This window comes from Monopterus albus, unplaced genomic scaffold, assembly GCF_001952655.1.
Source record: "Monopterus albus unplaced genomic scaffold, M_albus_1.0 scaffold113.1, whole genome shotgun sequence".
NCBI classification, from domain to species: domain Eukaryota; kingdom Metazoa; phylum Chordata; class Actinopteri; order Synbranchiformes; family Synbranchidae; genus Monopterus; species Monopterus albus.
The window spans coordinates 1,337,133-1,357,178 of record NW_018127993.1 but is presented as its reverse complement, the minus strand read 5'-3'; the positions used below and the strand labels follow the sequence as shown (position 1 = coordinate 1,357,178).

The 20,046-nt window shown below is 40.0% G+C and overlaps 1 protein-coding gene across 1 annotated transcript in view; it reads right to left on the bottom strand.

The window, feature by feature from the left end:
- LOC109966549 (receptor-type tyrosine-protein phosphatase delta) overlaps positions 1–20,046 on the bottom strand; it is a 322,783-nt gene that overhangs the window by 12,908 nt on the left and 289,829 nt on the right. Inside the window, 15 exon segments of the mRNA XM_020611458.1 lie at positions 2,266–2,389; positions 4,545–4,642; positions 7,127–7,239; positions 9,682–9,842; positions 10,920–11,129; positions 12,815–12,908; positions 14,198–14,454; positions 14,571–14,668; positions 15,091–15,678; positions 16,050–16,076; positions 16,079–16,106; positions 16,584–16,610; positions 16,979–17,172; positions 17,938–18,243; positions 19,889–20,033. Coding sequence (XP_020467114.1) covers positions 2,266–2,389; positions 4,545–4,642; positions 7,127–7,239; positions 9,682–9,842; positions 10,920–11,129; positions 12,815–12,908; positions 14,198–14,454; positions 14,571–14,668; positions 15,091–15,678; positions 16,050–16,076; positions 16,079–16,106; positions 16,584–16,610; positions 16,979–17,172; positions 17,938–18,243; positions 19,889–20,033 — 2,470 coding nt within the window.

Genomic DNA, 20,046 nt, shown 5'->3' with positions numbered 1-20,046 from the left:
ACTATGATGGACAAGGGATAAATACAATTAAGCTTATTGAATTTTCTAATTGAAAAGAAAAGCAAAAAGAGACATTACTGTGGTTTAATGAGAATGAGGCAAGTTGTTTAATGCACATTAGCTAATGGATTTTGCCTTTATGCTTTCTGTCACTCAGGATTTGTGTAAATGTTGTCTTTGTCTCTGTCAATATGCATATTAAGAAAGAACTGCAACTGTGTTGCCCAGTGCTCGGTCCATCACAGAAAAGCAAAGGAATGGTTAAGGAATATAGAGCATTTTAAGGCACAGTATTGTAATGATGATACTGATGAGTCTTTGTAGTAGTAGCAATAGTAGTGGTACTAGTAATATTCATTTTAAGGTACTCTGCTTTTGTGTGCATACCCTATTTCTTGGATTGCTACAGAACAGATTTATGAAGCTATTAGATTTTAAGATTTTCTCATTAAGTGTAGCTGTTGTCACTAAACAACTAAATATACAGCTTAAAAATTTATGAACTCAATATTTCAAAAATAACAGTCATGGAGCTTGGAGGGAGCAGACTTTGCAATGCTTATGCTAACAAAGACCAATCGATATAAACTGAAACGGTACAGTTTAGACAAATTAAGGGTAGACAAGGGTCTCAAGATTAACTTTAGATACCAGTTTAATCCCGCAGAGCATAGGTTTTATTTGGCCAGGCAACTTGGCAAGAGATACCTCTTTAGTCATGAAAGAGATGTTAGGACAGTTTAAGTCCACATATGTTGTCCAGCATCAAAGTGCCTGTATTCCAAAGATTATGCTGATCCATCCTCACAACAGTAAAATGTGAAAGTAGCCGTCTTCAAATTCTGATGTCAAATCCCCCTTTTATTCAGAGAACTCAAAGTAAACAGTAGATTCACTGCTTGCCAGAAAGCTTTGTTCAAGCTTTAAAAGAAAAAGAGGAAGTCCCTCATGCCCCCCTGGCTGAGAACTACTCACTTGCTACAGCACAAAGGCTCCAATGTGGCTGTGCAGATATGTTTATATGCCTGGCTAATGGAGTTCCATCAACACTCAAGCTGTGTGTTGTTTCTGAGAAGCAGCAACAAAACTTGCATTGCCCCCAGTGGGAATAGTTAATTAATAGCTGTGTGTATGTGCATATGTGCAGTTGTGTTTAATCAAACTGGTGAAAGAGCCAGTACTTACCTGGCAATTTAAAACGGCCCTTCAAGCTGCACTGTACCATGCAACACATCTTTAATGTACCCAAGACTCCTAATGGACTGGTTGAAGTCAGGTTTGGAATGGTTTTGTGAAATTGTGAAAATGCAGTGCTCTGATGTTCAGAGCATGGCAACAGCTTCATGAGTGAGTCCTTTCCAGAAAATTGTACAAGTGTCGCCAGCTGTGTCAATCTGGCCAAAGAAATCTTAGCATTTTGATATTCATCTTGTGTGTTGATGTAGGTTTTGCTTATCAGGTTTAACCAGGCTTTTTGCCTGATTTAAATTTTTTTTTAATTTGTTTATTTTAACAAGTGTATACCCATAGACTGCGAATTATAATCTGAAATCCTGTGTACTAATGTAATAGTATTCCCACTAGCAACAAAACAAAACTTGCATTGCCCCCAGTGGGAATAGTTAATTAATAGCTGTGTGTATGTGCATATGTGCAGTTGTGTTTAATCAAACTGGTGAAAGGGCCAGGACTCACGGTCTGGTATTGGTTTCACCAGACCGTTCCTTCTGGCTCATGCAGCTCATTCCCATCCTTGTTTGGCTTGTTGGTCATCAGCTCATATCCTCTATCATTTAGTGGCCATTCCCATATTTCTTGCTGTTCCTGTACTTCCAACAGCAAAGAGACAATTTGCTCCACAGTCTCCTGCAGCTCTTCCTGTAAGGTCATTTCTGGTACCAAATCATCAGAGACCAGCACTGCTGTTATGGCCTGTGTTTCCTGGGCTGTTTTCTGGTTCTCTCCGGGACACGTTTTTACAGTTTTGCCGACACTGGTGAAACTTAATTGCATCAGTTTAGGTGACTGTTTAGTTTGATCTAACAGCTCGCTGTGGCATTTTAAAGGGGAATTGCCTTTTTTTTAAAGCCATTTCCTTCTTTGCAAGCACCTGAGCATGAAAGGAAATAAACAGTCTAAAAAGCTTGTGTAGGAATGTGAGTTAAAAGGAGAGTGTGGTTGTGCTCCTCAGGTCCAAGAGATATGGTTGTACTGCCTGTCTCCAAAATCAATAGATAGGAGAGAAGATGATGGTGGGCAACATACCGTCAATAGCAGAGAGCAGGACTCTGGAATGATCATAGGCAATCACGTTGGCATATCTATTCTTTGGTTTGTTGACCTCCAGGTTCGAGTGTTCCCATGTGAACTGCTGACCAGGGTCAATGGACTATAAGGAAAGAAAAATATTTCATTTACATTTTTTTCACTATGTAAATGTTTTCCTATAGTTCATAGCAAGATGGAATTCAGCTGTATGGAATCTCCCCTCTGAGATCAGTGGAACTTGCCTTTCAGTACAATTCATTTGTTTTTTCTCATAATTCCACACAAACAATACTCCACAAAGTTAAAGTGACACAGGGTTTTCAAGCATTTTGAAAGTTTATTAAAAATAAAAGACTGAAATGTTCCATTTACATAAGTATTCAGCCCCCTCACAGACAGTTCCCTTCACCTCAAGGCTTTGTTTTCACTCAGACGTGCACCATCAACTGTGACACCTTATATAAACAGGTGCCCCTTTCCTTATTATATCCAATGCATTAAATTAGGCACAGGTGGATTCTAATCAAGCTGTAGAACCATCTTAATGAGCACTGATAGCAATAGGATGCACCAGAGCTCAAATGCAAGTGTCATAACAGTGGGTCTGGATACTTATGTAAATGGTATAATTCAGTCTTTTATCTTTAATAAATTTACAAAACACTCCACAAACCTGTTTCTACTTCCATTGTGGAGTGGTAGATTGTGTAGAATGAGGAAAAAATTGAATTGAATCTGTTTTAAGATGAGTCTGAAACATAAGAAAACCTGACGGGGTCTGATATTTTCCACACTGACTATACTGTACTAGAATACCACACTTCAGACTAGTTCAACAGAATTTGCCACCTCAGCCTTCTGGTCTCTTATGGGGAATAAATAAACTACAAAGTAGAATATCACAACAGGAAAATGTGTGAAAGAGAGAGTTTTATTTCATAATACTGTACTTGTGTTTTTAGTGACCACAGACCACTTCACTGAAGGTATGAGAAACACAAGTTCAGTAGGACGCACTGCAATTAATTTACATTAGAACATTAACCTTTGTTATAATCTAGACAGATCTGAATGTGACCCTGCTTTCATGGCTTCTTTAGAGTAATTCATATGAATAATAAATGCATAAAAATAATCTTTATTGCTCATTTTTAGACCAGTATCCAACAGCATAAATGCTCAGTGTGAAAACAATAATATATTTCAGCACTGAGCTCGTTGTCTGCAGCAGTCTTTGAAAGCAGCAATATACCCGGAAAGCAAACCACTGGCTAAGCCTGATATTTTATCAAAATATGTTGAAACAGTGGGCTGCAACATTGCTCATAATAAAAATCCTCATTTCACTGTGCTCGAAAAATTGCTTTTCACTGCTCTCGAATAAGCACTATGAAATTGGAATTCGGTGTACTTAGGCTGCAGTAATGATCGGGCAGCTTGGCAGGCACCCATATGGTGACCTCATAGATTTTGGAGTCGATGCAGGACCCACAGAGCGGAATGTGCAGGGAACGGGTGACTGTTCCGATCTCTCACACAGTGCTCCTGTAAAGACCTTTTGTTTGTGTAGTTTCTCAAGCTTCATGTGTGGTTGGATGTACAGTAGGTTCAGCTATGGACGGTGTGAAGGAAACACACACTGACTACTACTACTACTTTGGCGCTTCCCCGTACAGATCCAATATAAACAAACATATTGATAAACATTCATTTCTCCTATAGTCAGAACCATTTGTCACATGTGCTGTTTGTGCATTTTTGTATGTTTGTATGTTGTGGCCGTCATTTTTATTTGGTCTGGCCATATAAGCCTTTTTGGCAGCAGACATTTTTGCAGGAAAACATGTCAGTGAGCCAGCAGGCACAGTAGCACCAATTACTTCTGTTTTTAATTACCTCTGTTTGTTTCCCACTGTGACATGTCAAACATATAAAAAGTATACTAAACCTCTGATTAGTCTGAATATTTTCTTCATGAATATTGGACCTTCCTCCAAAACCATTTGACACAGTATTGACATGCTTGAGCTGCTGTGTGTTTGGCATGGGTATGGAATGACGGGATTAAGTTCCAGGAAAATATTAAATGCGAGACTGTGGCCTGTGATCAGCACACTCAATAAGTTATTTGAAATCCTATCATAATCATATATTATATGAGCACCTGGTGCATGGTCACTTATAATACTAAACATCTGTTTCTCTGTGCTCCAACACTCTTGATAAGATATTTATCACAATTGCGCCATCATCACTTGGACTCTGCTGACACTTACCTCATATTCCTGTGAAAACTTGAGGTTGTCGTTGGCTTTCAGGCGCTCCAGATGATCTGCCAGGTCCATGATTGGGATTGGAGGGTGGCTTGCCATACCTATCAATGAGGTGGACTGAAGGTCAATTGCCAGTCATGTAAGAGGGCGTCACCTACGCTCAAGCCAACAGTGAATCATTAGATAAGCAGCATGTGTGCTTAACAGGGGGAATGGAAGAGTTGTTAGGCTACGTTGTTCACTCAAAGCAGTGGCCATGCTCATAAGAGAATATGGACATAAAAGCCAATGAGAAGTCACTGGGACTCTCCCTAATGAGAGGGAAGAAAGTTAGTCACACAGAAAGCTGCAGTGAATAGTTAGCATGAAAGTAAGACAGAAACCGGCATCCCAAAAACAAACAAACAAAGACGTTGAAAATGTTAGGCCAGATGGTGACGTCTGCTTTGAATGATGACATGTTTTCAGGCTGTCATTTCAAACTCCACCCCCTGTGCTGACTTAGCAGTAACACCAGATGGATTAGATCAGGATGGGAATACAAGACTAAGCAGAAAGGAAAGGGAATTAAAGCTGAAAAACAAAAACAAATCATGTCAAATGCATAATCGAGACCAACTAACTTGACAAATGGAGGTTACTGGGGTGACTGGACACACCTGAACCTGTGGAGGAAACGGCGGTGTAATTAAATACATTGCAGATGCCAGAGCAATGCTTTCTTCACAAACACAAGGTAGAAGTTGAAATGTGGCACAAAGCTGCTGAATGATTGTATTCTAAATGGGACTTTTATTAGTATCATATGAAACCATCATGCTAAAGCTTGACTGTGCCACCATGCTCATTTCATAGAAGGATGATGCATAGGAAATAAAAGTCCTAGCAGCACAAACCAAATTTGAGCCACCAAAGTAAATTACTTGACATTTGCTAAAATAGAGAAACATTACTTGCACATTCTGTAGCATAAAGGTTCAGCCTGTAATTAGGCTCACCTGAATTATGGCTGGTAATTGAGGGGTTCATAAGAGCTTCAGTGTAGTGAAAAGGGTCTGAACAATGCTGATGTTCACCAAGACACTTTTTTTGTTCATGCTGTTGCGAACAAGTCTACGGCTAAAGATCTGCAACTTTCAAATTCGATTTCCATTTTGACACAACAGTTGGCTGACAGTTTGTCAGTCCAGCACTGAAGTGATGTTTTATTTTGGTTGTGGGAACAAGTGTGCATTAACTAATGGAAGCTGTGCCTCGTTTTCCCACCCACTCTCACATCTATCTGAAAGATGGCAAAGGGTGTTTCTATTGCAGCCTGCTACTTAAAATCCATTTCCATCACTGGGGGACAATGAAAGTACCATTTCCAACACACTGTCGTGCTAAAATTGAGTATCCTTAAGATGAAAATGTCCATTGAGTGGTAAAGAGGTGAAAGGAAAGGTAGAGAGAGTAGGGCAAAGAGGTGGTCTAATGTAGAAGTGCTTCAGGACTTGACAGAAAGTGGTTGCGTGGCAGGGAAAAAAAAGTTTTGTTCTCTTTGAGCAGTGAGTGAGCCAAGATACTAGATACTCTCCAAAAAAGATGTTGGGGGGGAAATGGCTTGAGAGGCGTGAGAGGTGAGTGAAATACTGGGAGGATGGTTAAGATCACTCTGTGCCAAAAGGAAAATACCCCTCTGCCAGGATGAAACAGCCAATAATGGTCCTAACATCACTGAAGAGCTTTCATAAATATGCATAATCTTTTTCAAAAACGAACCTGCCGGGATAATTCATCCTCCTGTCATACTAGCTGACCTGAAAAATACGGCTTTGATAACAGTATTGGCAGTCTGTGATCACCTGTCACAGAGCAGTCGGTGCCAGAGGAACTCAGCTGGCAGTTAAGTGTTTCTCTCTTGGTTAGGATGCAGGCAAAGATGCACACGTCCTTTCAAGGTGATAAATGGACTGTGGCTCCTTAGTTCCCCAAGGCGGGAAGCAATCACATGACTGAGCCGAGGCATGACCCCTGACCACTACTCATGTATTTATGTAAAGGTCAGAGTAAACATTAATGTTTACAGCTTCTCACCACTTTTTTTTTTAATCGCAGTACATAGGCTCATGCACAGAATGAAGCAGAACCAGGACACATTTTGTATTTCTCGCACCCTCCACTATGCAACACCGTCCAAGCAAGTCTGTACTATTTTGAGCAAGCATGACAATGACCTGGATCAGCCAGGTACACAGGAAGGTGACAGCTGTCATAAAACTGCCAAGCTTGCATTTCTGTCTGTTCTTTCTCAACTGAGAAGTGTCTCCAGGGAGGTCACAATCATATTTGACCCTCTGTGTCTTCTCTAAGCACCTGTCCACTGTCTACCTGCAAGCTGCTGCCTTGTTTATTGTCAATCTTGCTGCAATGATGATGGGAACCTTTTAGGATCTTGTTTTAGGTTTCACTGTTGCAGATGAAGAAGAAAATATATAGATGCTAACTGTGAATATATGATTGCCCCTGTAGCAAGAAATCAGTAGTAGTAATATCCATTTTCACAGTGTTAGTTGTGAATGACACAGACGCCACAGAATACTTACCAGGTGTTTGGAAGTTGAGACGTCGAAGCTCAACGGGGTCAGTGGGATGGTGCAGTGGCATTTCCTTGCTGTTGGGGAGACTGCCTTTCCTAGCTTCAGATTCTGCTCTTTTTCTGCAGAACAAACAGATTTGTAATTATTTGTGATAAAAATTTCTCTGCTGTGCATTTCTCTTACTGTGTAACCTTGTGGTCTAATAAGTAATGAAGGAAGAAAGGTAATTAAGAAGGTGACAGGACTACACTCAGAGCACATAAAGCTGTAGGGGGCGGACTAGATAACATCATGACTTCACAGTATAATGTAATTCAACACAATAGCCCTTAGCTATTAACTACTAACTCTGCAAAGCCAATAATGTTCACTTCTCAGTGACGGTGTCAGATAGGGTGTCAATTCAGCTCTATAATATTTATGTTGCAATAGTTAGAGATGGTGTTTGGATTGCATTATGGTGGAACCTGATCCTGTTACCATACTTAAAAAAAAAAGAAAAGAAAGAAAAGCTTTTCACAAAAGTACCATTTGTTCATGTTAACTGTTCCAATCTGTTTTAGTTTAGTTTATTTTTAATGCACATCTTAAGATTGACATTTGTCTTTTGCAAATTTCTGTGTACACCATTGTCACCTCTGATAAAAGAAGCCATATGAATCCAGTGTCGGTCTCATAGAAAGCAATGTGTTGTTTTTTTTTCCATTCACACTAAAGAATACAAAGTTGGTCACTGACATGGATCAAATGTTTTGTTTTGCACTCGCTAGTGACTTCAAATATTATAATGGAAAGATAATCTGATTACAGTATTTGTGAATTTAAAGTTTATTAGTGGTAGAAAAAGTCAAAATATTTGTGCTTTGATTTGCAACAGTTGCCTCATGGCAGCTGTCATGGAAACAGTGCTACACTGTTAACAGTAAGCAACATCTTTCCAGCTTATGCTCATTTTGTTTAAGCACAAAGCCAAACTTCACAAATTACATGCTCAGATACCGTATGTGCAGTTCAGAAAAGGAAATTAGTTGTTCTCTACTCCCTCCTCACTCTTACCTGTCTGGTTTGCTGCTCCATTGGTCAGCAAGGAAAGAAATATTGACAACATTAGGTGATAAGAACCTTAGTTTTATGTAATGGAAAATTCCTGAAATCTTCTTCAGACTATGTAAGAGACAAAATGATACCAATCACATCAGATGTGTGTTATGCAGCCTTTGTTTCAAATGTTGTAGTTTCCCAGGTGCATCCAAGATTTGTACATTGTATCTCTGCTATTTCAAGCAGTTTCAGCTGATTGGTTCTTGTTCAAGCATAACAGTCATGTCTTGACTCGTGATTGCTGTGCCTCTTTTCTTGCAAATAGGCCTACCACTGTTGCATTTATTACAAGGATCTATGCACATTTAAGATTTTTACATGTGGTATCATAAATGTGGACATATTTTGACTGTATCTTTCTTTCTCTCTCTCTCATCTCAATTATGTTGTAGCTGAGTAATATCACCTAGTTATACAGTGGTTGTTCCTTAACATGGCAGTGACTCTGTCTGGGTAACTGGGGTTTAAATCTGCCTGACACAGATAAACAGTGAAGCCCTCACAAATACAACATTTTAACTTTCAGTGCACCTTTATATTCTCTATTCTAAAACTTGATATGAATTGGTCCTGAGGACAAAAAGGCATGAGAGCCAGAATAACGCAGTACGGCATAAACCTCTTGTATTACTTTGATACTGTGGATGATTTTTTTGGCTTCCATATTGGTAATTTTACTGATTTCAGCTTATGCTGACATGTCACTTATTAATCTTACCCTCCCCAAAATTGCTTCTTTAACACTACTGTGAAATTCTGCTTAAGACTGTACATTTGATTGAACAGCACAGAAGATGTCACTTGTGTAAAAGGTGAGATGAGACAAGATAGCAAAGGACATAAAAAAAAAGTGGTATTTAGACATGCAAGATATGTGCATGTGTGTGTGTGTGACAGCAAATCAGCAAGGGAGTGTACAGCCACAGTCAAGATCTAACGCTACGTTCCCTTGGCAAATGGATTGTAGTAAAAGGAGAGGGGCTGGCTCAGGCTCCAGGGCCTAACTGCAACTGGACACACGTGCAGTGACATGCAGCAGAGCTCTCCCTTCGGATGCTTGACTAATGACATTACAAAGTCTGGCTAACACTGGGGGAAGCGGGGGCTGAATGTGCATTACCACAAGTGTTTCTTTCCTACAGTTTGACACATGTTTGTGAGTGCAGGATTGTGTCCATCTGCATTTGATGGCTTGACAGTTTGGGTAGCTGTGTGCTTAGATTTAGTCATCTGAGATTGAATGTGTGTTTGTTTGTGTGTGTGTGTGTGTGTGTGAGCGCTACTGAGGGTGAGAGTCATGTGTCATCTGAAGATCAATTCACCTCCTGCTTTAAGATAAAAGCTTAGGTTTAGTGTCTATATTTAAATGTACTAAATGAAAGTAGTATGAATATTAAATATTAAATATAAGTGCAGAGAAAAATCCCTCCTGTCTCTGGACTCTCATTTTACATTTTTACCTTTTGTAAAGGAGGATGGCAATGACGATGCATATGATGAAAACGACTGCTAGCACAGGGCCCACCACCCAGATGAGGCCTTCCTCCTCATCAATGATGGGCTGGGGATCAATGTCAGCTGAAACAACCGAGTCGGAGTAGGGGCTGGTGGCATACATGATCTGAGCCAGGAAAATGCAAATCAGTGATCAATTGTAAAATATGCATTATTTTGTTTTCCAGCTATTATATGCCATTTATACATCTTGGATATCATGCTGCTCCTTTTTTTCTGTTTTATCTATCATCTAGTGATGTTTTATATCCTGTGTCTCATTGTTCCTTTGACAAAGACATTAACACAGACGTTCAGCTTAATATTACATCAACATTCAGAACTGAATGCTGAAGCATACAGTAGGTTTTCAAAGCATCCTTCATGACTTCATTTATTACTACAAACAATATCTAATAGGACTGAGAGCATGACCAGCAGTGCACTTTAAAAGACTATTCAAAGTTTTGCTGTGCAATTTTTGCTAAGCTATAGTTTATCCAGTCAAAATTATCTTCAGTATCTCACCTGTGCAGGAGCTGTGATTGAACTATTTCACATTCTAAGAGGAGATTATAGAAAAATGCCCTTGTGGGAAGGGCATGTATGCCTCAGTGGGCAAATTAAAGATTTCCCTCTGTCTGTCATTATCATTTTTGCTCGACCTGAACTCAGGGTTATTGCAGAGTGTGTGAGGCAGCACTATAGACCCTGCAGCTCATCAAGTCCATCATCTCGCCTGCAGCTGCCTAATCATTCAGCTTTCTGGTTGGCTGTTCAGACAGACTTGCACATACACACTAGCTACAGCAGTGGAGATAAGGTGGGCTGCACGTAGGATGAAATTAAACAGGAGCTCTGTTATCGAGGTGGTGTTGCGATCAGCTAAGATCTTAAGGGGTTTCTGTCCCTAAAGAAGCAAGGGTCAGCTTCTTGGACCAGCTGTAGCTCTAAGGTTTTAAGTAAAAGCCTTATAAGGGCTGAGAGCAACTAGAGGCAAACTCCTCAACTCTTTGCAAAGATGCAGTGGATTTAACCCTCTCTGTCTTAGAACATATATGGAACTTAGCACGAAGAACAGGTTATCACAGGATATGTAGAAGATATATCCCAGAAGCTCACAAGCTCATGTCTGAAGCAGAACTCAAGCATAACATATGGATAAAACTGAGATAATACTGTATTTGAGAGAGAGCAGACTTACATTTTCAGACATCTCTAGAACAGCAAGTACAAAGAAGATGTACTCTTGGCCATTCTGCAGCTGCTTGTTCTCAAAGTCCCCAATAATCTTGCCATCTCCCAGCGTGAACTCCTTAGGCAAGTCTTTGAAGTAGGCAGCAATATAGGCTTTGGTTTCTTCCTGTCTCCGGAACCGAAGGCCTCTGCTAGTTCGGTTTATTTCCTTCAGCAGCTACAGTGAAGAGTAAGAACAAGAAAATGGTGGTAAAACCATAGAGACACATTCCAGATCAAACATGAAAACATCCATTCATAGCTGCGCTGAAAATACTGATTGTAAAAGGCAGAACATACCAGAAAAGATCAATGACTTATTTCATTTATTTGTGGTCTATAAAAGGTTGTATGGATTTACAGCATGTATAACAGCTAGGGTTACAAAGAGGCTGCATTTAATTAAAACCTACGTAGCTCAATTATTTTCTTGAAACAATCAGAAATAGTTTTGCTTAAACACAAGGACAAATAATCTTGTTGGACTTTTTAGTGGATTTGATTAACTGTGTGCAGTTGTGTATTTTATAATTCATGGTGTCATGTGAATGAAAAATATTCAAAGTGAGGGTTAATTATACTGCATATGTCAAAAAACAGCATGAAATTGTTTTGCTAAGTACAGCAAATTATATCTTGCATCTAAATTGAAATGCTAGTTATATAGACACATATTACCAAAAATGTTGTCCAGTGTAATTAATGTCAGAGCAAAAAATAGCACCTTTGCTCGCCCCACCAACAATAGTAATAACAATAATAACAGACTAAGTATGTCCTCCATATAAGTTTGTATCATCTGACTTACAGTACCAAGTGTAGATCATAATTATGCTAATCAAGGCTTGCTAGTTGTTTGGGTGTCAGATTTCATATCTTGCTTGCATGAATGAGTGCGTGTGCAAGTTGTATGCGCCTGTCATTCACATTAGTGTGTGTGCATTCCTGTGTGTGCTGTGTTTTGGCTGTAGGGCTGTTGGTGCTGCCTGATAATGTCTTCAATCATCACTCCTGTCAACATGGCTAAATCTAGCTGCCCTTGGGAAAAGTTGTGAAAAGGTGAGTGCCAATATTGACAAACAAATAAATTCTGACAGAGGGGCAACTTCTGAGCGATCGGTCAAGGCTACAGACATGGGCCTGCAGGCATGAGCTGTAAAGCCAATGCCAGATCAGACACAGTGTGTTACCCTCCTAGACATATGATATGTTGTGATGTTTGTATGATAGAGATACATATTTAAAATCGGGCAATTTCGGAATGCACTATTTTTGCAAAAGGATGTTTTACAAATAAATATCCGTTACTTTTCAATGCTCTACAGAAATGCCTGGAATGTAATTACATCTTAAAAATGACAGTGATAAAAGATTTCATTTGCTTGTTGTTTAATCATGGCTACAATGCACAGAAGCTACTGAATGATCTCAGCTGGCTAAATATAAAAGCTGTCAAGAGTTTTGTGCATACGCGGTAGCCTAGCTTTTCCTCGACTGAGTAGAGACATGAAGGCCTGATGCAGCTCTTCAGGTAATTACCGCAGACACAAAGAGGAGGAGGAGGAGGTGGAGATGGGGGTTGAGTTTTCAGTGCACTTCATGGCTACTTCATGTTCTCATTTCCATATGAACAGTGCTTTCTGCAGCTATTTGCGTCAATCAGCAAGACTCGTCTCCTGTTCCTCCTGCCCCTTAACTGCCTCAAATGTATTTTTTCCAGTTTTGAGATATGAATGTGTGGTATGTGCACATAGTTGTGTTGTCCCTGTTAAGAAGTTACAGAGCACAATATGACCTGGCATATTTGTGTTCTTCTTTCCTGGTAAATCAAGACATTAACCCAAGTTCATTCTTTAAACCTACCTCCTCCAGGTTCATCTCATCGGGATTGTCCCAGGGTTTGAAAAACTTCCCAGTGCGCTGCTTCTTTAGAGGTACTACCACAATGTAATATCCCCTGGAAAACAGTGTTAAATACATCATATTACCTCATGAAATATCACTGCCACTTTCTAAAAGACACGTTCACACACATAGATGGATTTTCATCCCTTCTTCACAGGGGAAAGAGAGATAATGGCCATTGCCAGAGTTAGACTTTCTGGTTGTTTAGCTACCTTTAGCCCAGAGGCAGTGGGGCAGGCTAATAACGTGTGGATACCCGAACTGAGCCTGATGCGACCTGTCAGTACCCGAGGGTAATTGATAGGTTCAGACAAAAATTTTGAAATTGTGTTTTGGTCCAGGCCGGGTTCAGGCACATAGGTCAAACTTTAGGCTAGACAGCTGGAGCACTCAAATGTCTGCTCCCTTTAATCATAAGGGGAAAAACACCATAGAAACTCAACTCAGGCTCAGGTTGGGTTCAGACATTGTATACACTATAAGCTTGTTGGGTCCAGGCCGGTTTAGATACCACACTCTCAGGCATGTTCGGGTTTGGACATAAATATGTGGCTTGATCCATGCTCTACAGGCTAATGGGGAACTAATTATCTTAAGTTGTGGCGTGGGAGACATTTCACAAAGTGCATCCAGCAAGATAAAAAAAAAAAAAAGCAAAAAAACAAAAACCAAGATGAGTTTGAAGTGTCAGTCTATAATCAGATGTGCTCCTTGGCCTTATGACAGCACCTGGGCTTTGTTGAAAAGCTACAAGGGACTTTATAGAGCTTATAGGAGCGTGCTTAAATGTGTCGGGCTGCTTCATTGTGTAATGACTGAGGTGAAGTGGATATTACATTGAAATGTAGTGATGAATATAAATGACTGTTTTGGAAGGTTTACCCCTCATAGGCTTTGCTATCACATTAACTTATTTATTTCATTTCACAGTGCATCAGGTAGAATAATAACCGGTAACATGGACATTAGCAGAAAGTTCCACTGCATTGTAGTTATGTCATTAACTGTCACATATCTAAAGAAAGAGACATTTTAATAGTTTAATAGTTAGTAATTACAAGTAGGGTGGCACCCAAATCAAGATATCAGAAACTGCACTTGAGGCCAGTGCACCAACTTGGGGGAAGTTCTGAGACAAGACTTAATTTATACCTAATTATATCTTATAATTGTTTATACTTAATGTTGTTACGCTGCATTGCTGTGTGTACAATGTTGCATTGAAAAAAGTGAAGTGATTTGACTGGGGGCTTCTTGACTGATGAATAGTATCGATGTTTAGAGGGTTATGCTAATTGAAAGCAATTCAAAATCATCTTTAGTTTGATCATCTCCACTCACCTTACTCTCTCAGATGTTTGGACAGATGGTAGTTCCACAGTCACCATACCGTCTGAGTTGGTCTTGCCAATCAGGTAGGGTTTGGTGCGAAGGATGTCCGGGGCTGTCATGGTGGACACACGGTGCTGCAAACCTCCGGCACTGTTGCCACGGTTGGTCAGAAGGAAGGAGTACTGCGTCTCAGGTTGAAGACCTGTGATTAGCTTCTGTGTTCGCTTTCCATCCACCTCCACGCTCTGGCCATTGTCATAGAGAATCTGTATGCAAATGAGTTGTTTCATGTAGATACTGGAGTTTGTTGTGGATGATTACTGAATAATTTCTCATGTCATCATACTATGCGGTATGTCCTGTTTATCTAGGCTGTGCTCACAGTGAAAGGTTGAGCTGGGTTGTAGTTGTCTGGGATTTCCCAGGTCAGCAATACTGATGTCTTCATGGCAGCTTTCACGTGAAAATTTTTTGCAAACACTGCTAAAAGAAAGGGGGAGCAGGTGATTTAGACACAAAACATACTTTATCTATCTTCAGCAGCGGTCCCGCACCAGTGCTTACCTGAGAAATTCTCCATCAAAACCAGGCTGAAATCAGTACTACACTGAACCCAACCCTGTCCTCTTACCTTCTTACCAACACCAACTCTAAAACTGACTGACCTTTACTTGACAAGACACAGAGACATACATACTTACTGCATGTGAGTTTCTTAGTTAGATTATAGAGACTAAAGCTCAGACAATATTTTAATAACAAAATCCTCTGGGTGATTCCATACTTAGTCAACTTCTGCCATTTGGGGCTTTCAGTGGAAGCTGTGGTAGTTGGTAAGGGTTCGCAGGGATAGGTTGATGTTTAAAAGGAAGGGACTATAAAGGTTCAGGGACTGGTCCTACCTTGATCCAAAGGCTGTGTCCTGAATTGGACACTTGGGCTATAGGGACCAGAGCCCTTGCTGGTGAAGGCACACATTTTAATATCGTAAGTGGTATCCGCCTTAAGGCCATCCACGATGACTGTTGATTCCGGGGCAGTGATAAAGAGTTCTGAGGGACTGCGAGGGCTGTTGATGTCCTTGTACTGCAGAGCATATTTCACTATTTGACCATTTCGCTCTGCCAGCAAAACAGGTTGCCAGCTAACCTGAATGGTAGAGGTGGTGGCCCCCTCGGCTGTAATGCTCTGGGGGTAGCCACTTGGGACATCCTCATTTGTGGTGACTTCTTTGACTGTCTCTTCACCAAAGCCCACCTTATTGCGTGCTGAAAGGCGAAAAGTGTACGAGGCTCCCTTATGGATCTCTTTGGTAGTGTAGTGGTTCTCTCGCTCAGGAAATTCAATAACAGTCAGGGGATCCACATCTTTGCGGCCAAAACGGAGGCGATAGCCTTGCAGGGGCCCGTGGGTTAATGCTGGGGGATGCCACTGGAGGAGAGCTGTCCCCATGTTAGTTGTGCTGACCATTAGGCGAGGTTTATCGGGAACTAGGAGAAAGGGACAATTTGCCATGAAGGTTTAGAACGCAGACGTTCATTGTCAAAGTACTATAGATCAACTGTCTATTTGTGTCTATCTTTTACTTTAACACTGCTGAAGGAGGTGAGTAAAAGATGCCATTCTTATCCTTCAATCTCTACAATATCCTTTAAGTGCTGTTAGCATTATAAGAATTGTTGCTTTAAATGAGACAGCAGTTAGCTACATTCACACTTTACACACTGCATGACAAGAAGCCCAGTGCCTCTTTTACGCATTAGATGCAGTTTTACTATTTACAAAGCAAAATTGCAGTTTTATCCAGTAGTATATTGGCAGAGCACAACAGGAGATTTGTCAGCATTGATGGCTATGTTACCTGCGCCGGTGGTGGTGATCAGTTTGTCTCAGCTTGCAGCTCTGAGATGATCATTTCCTATAAAAATACAGCACTTGAGTTACAGGACACTTGATGATTTGCTGATATAAGCAAAAAGAGCGATTAAAAGTGGTTTGTGATTTCAGCATAATCACATAGGACACAACACACACATTCTCTCGATATATTTAGAGCTGCGGCATACTTCAGTGGAGGGAATAGTGTTGGCAAGCTTTAGTTAATAAAGAACTTGGCAACTTGGAAAGTTTGTGCAGTAAAGTAACTTCGCCAATAAACACAAAAAGAATACATTCAAACCATAAATTCAGCATTTGGTTTTGTTTTGGCCAGTTAAAAATGTTAGTCAAGAAGTTCCTTTAGAAGTTTAAAGTAATTATCTGCATAAGGTGAAATAGGGCTCAAACTGTTCTTGAAAATCAGGCCATAAACTCCTGGTGCACAAAAGATACATGCCATTCATGCAGAGGCTTACAGCAATGAAAAGACTGGATTGTTTGCTGTTTAGCTACTCACATGTTCAGTTGAATCATCATATTCCCACTGATTATGATATCAGAATATGGAGAGAAAAGAGACAACAAATAAGGCCAGGTACAGACACTAATCACTGGTGACAAAACAGTTTGTCTGCAACCACCAAAATAAAAAATTGTTGATAAGAACAGTTACGGTAAAAGTAGAAATCATATCTAGAGTTCACCTTCTACGTTATAGAATTAACCTCAATGACACAGTAGTTAAATAGTTGCTGTTTTGCTGAGTTCAGTTATTGATATGTCATGATGACAATTATATTTTTTCCCTCAGGCCAAATAAAAGTCTTTGCTGTAGTACATGTAAAGGTGAGAGAGAAAAAGCAATGCTACGGGTGTGAGAAATAAGTTTGCTGGCTGAGGAAGGTGTTGTACCTGGGCATCATCAATCAGGATGTCCTTGATGACTGGCTGTCCTGTGGGCTCCCCATTAACCATCCTGACATAGTGCACCTGGTACCCTCGGATCTGGCCGTGCTGCTTGGTGGGCATCGGTGAGCGCCAGATCACTTTAATTGATGAGGAGTTGACGGCCTCCACCTCAACTTTACGAGGTGGCCCACTAGGAACTGGAGGAACACCATGGGATAGAAGAAAAAGGGTCAAAATTATAGAGAACCTCTTTACCCTCTTTTTTAAATCTTGCCCAAAGCCGTAGTGGAAAATGCTGCAGTGAGGGGGGAAAAAAAAAATCACAAAAGTGCAGTAACTGCAACAAGCGCTGCATGACATCAATATTTCAACAATGGTAAGGGGAAAAAAGAAGAGCAAAAACAGGTCTGTCAGCTGACCTATTCTAAAAACATTAAAAATGGGTAGAGTGGATTTTAAAAACATGGATTAAAAATGGGTTTTGCCAAAGTAGAAAAGTGGAGCCAAAGGGGGGCTTCAAGTGATTCAATGCTTGAAGCCCTACAAGAAGTTTGGCTATGGAGCAAGGAAAAATGAATAAAAATGATTATTACATGAGGCGAGAAAAATATTAAAAATGGCCTTCAAAAAATTCTTTCACCCAAAGTTTCAAAGTTTCAAAAATGGCAGTTGGAAGTTGGAGGCCTGGAATTTAAAATGCAATACCATGTGTTGAAATTCTGCAGCATAGGGGAGAAAAAAGCCAAAAAAAGGGTGCTTTCGCAAAGTGAGTCACTGTTTGTTTGGGGAAAAAAAAGTGCATAGTCCAAAATGGCCACACTGAGATTTGAAGCAGGCAAAGAGGGAAGAAAAGAAGAGGGATCTGCAGACATACTGTAGGCGAGGTTGTTAGTAATAGATGGAGTAGGTTAAGAGGGGTAGGCTGGATTGGTAGCTGGGGCTTTGTTTTGGTGAACACATACCATCCTCCTCTGTGCGGATGAGCTGTGGCAGGCTTTTTGGTCCTGCTCCAACATCTGTATGAGCAGTGACCGTCACAAGGTACTCTGTCCATTTTTCCAAGTTTTCCAAAAGGTACTGGGAGCTTTCCGGAGGGATGCTGGAAATTTGTTGAGTAGTAGTATCCTCCCCTTCAGTTGGAGCATACTGGATGGTGTATTGTGTTAGGATCCCATTTTGTAATTCCACTGGGGGTGGCCGCCAACTTACCAGGATGCTGGTGGAGCTGGGGCTGTGGCACTTGACTTCCTGAGGTGGACCCGAGGGTTCTGGTTGGTTGGTGGTGGATTTGGCAGGTGCAGGGGTGTTTTTTTTTTTTGTTTGTTTGTTTTTTTTGGTCATAGGTTTTAAAGTGGTTTCAGTTTTTTGTTTTAATTGGGGGTGATGATGGTAGAATTGACCAAACATAGGAAAAAAGAAAAGGAAAATATAATGACACAAAATGAGGAAAAAGCACGAGGACAAATGTATAAATATAAAGTCTTTTAAATGAATTAAACATCACGAGACAAAAAAGGCAAAGACTAATGCAGTAGTGTACACGGTGATGATGAATGGGAGATGTTGACTGGAAAAAGAACAGTTTTACAATGTGTAACCTACCTTTTTCATGAAAAATAAAAATAAAAGATCATAAAAACAAATGGAAACAAAATCATATATCCTAATAAATTTCTTACATCTCTTAATTCTAAATGAAAACCTAAACATATTTCAAAGTACTTCAGAAATTATTCAGTCATTCCAAAATAAATGTAGCAATAACTGAGACAAAGTTGGACAAGCAGTTACCATCAATCCAAAAACACAAAGGTTGATGCTTTAACTAGTTTAAAATAGAAAAATGTTGTATTTTTCACCAACCTTTCCGAAGCCTGTTGGTTTGTGGTAAAAGCCTGATTGTACAACAGAGAACTTCCCAAGGAGACATGACTGATTTATTAGATTCCGATAACACTGGCATGCACTTTTTAATTAAGTGATCATTTACCTCAGAACATAAATCTAGGCAGAGTTTGAACATCTAAGATTTTATACCCACCTGGTCTCTGCCCCTGTCTTTCAGAGACCTCAGATTTATGTTTAGATCTGCCAAGTCAACTGTAATGGCTCATTGTTTTTGCTTTTGCCCACTTATTGGACGGTTTCAGGGTTTTCTTTGACTGGTACTGCACTGGATCTAATTTGACTTTGTCATAAACAGAATTAAATGTTGAAATATTGACTTGTTTCATAAATCTGAGGCCTTTTGGGTGGAAATGCTCCTAACTATGGAGAAAATACTTTGAGCATTCTATGATGTTGCTAGTTTAGTGTTCTTGATTCTAATTAGAATTTAGCATTAGTATTAATGCCAGCTCTTTAAAGGGAAAGTCCCTTGAGGCCCAAAGAAATTGTTTTTGCAGTGTTGCTACATAGAAAGCTCAGACTCAAAATCTTCCATTCTCTTATTTTGGGCAAACATGCAATGTCAGGAAACAAGGTTTGCTAAAGGCCAACCATGCACTTTGACTGATTAAAAAACTGTTAGTTGACACAGATATAGGTAGTCGTATAAATACTTCAAGGCTTTGTTATTCATTTGAGTCGAGACTACTTTTGCTCAACAAAGTACTTTTTGTAACCTTGTCTCCTGACTTCACAGGAAAGCCTGGGTAACACTGTCCATGCATCACGGCATGGTCAGGGAGACTTCATAAGTTTGCTATTTCAAATGTTTACAGTTTTGCTATTTTCAAATGCATCAGCCCTTTAAAGAACAACCTTATTCTCTCTCTATCTGTGCTCAGGAGTTTCCTGACATTCTTGTCACTTCTTGGATTTTGCAGCACAAATAAAATTCATAATGCATTTGAAAATATTTTCCTTCCCAAGCAGTTAAAAAAAAACTCTCAGATAAGGAAGAAGACCTACGTGTCTGTGGAGTTTCTGCAGAGATCTCGTTGGTATAAGCTCCAACTCCATGTTTACTACGGGCGGCAAGCCGAAAATTATATGTAGTGAAGGGCTTCAAGTCCTTCAGCAGATATGTTGTTGTTGGCTCAAAGCTGATATGTTTCTGTGGGAAAGAG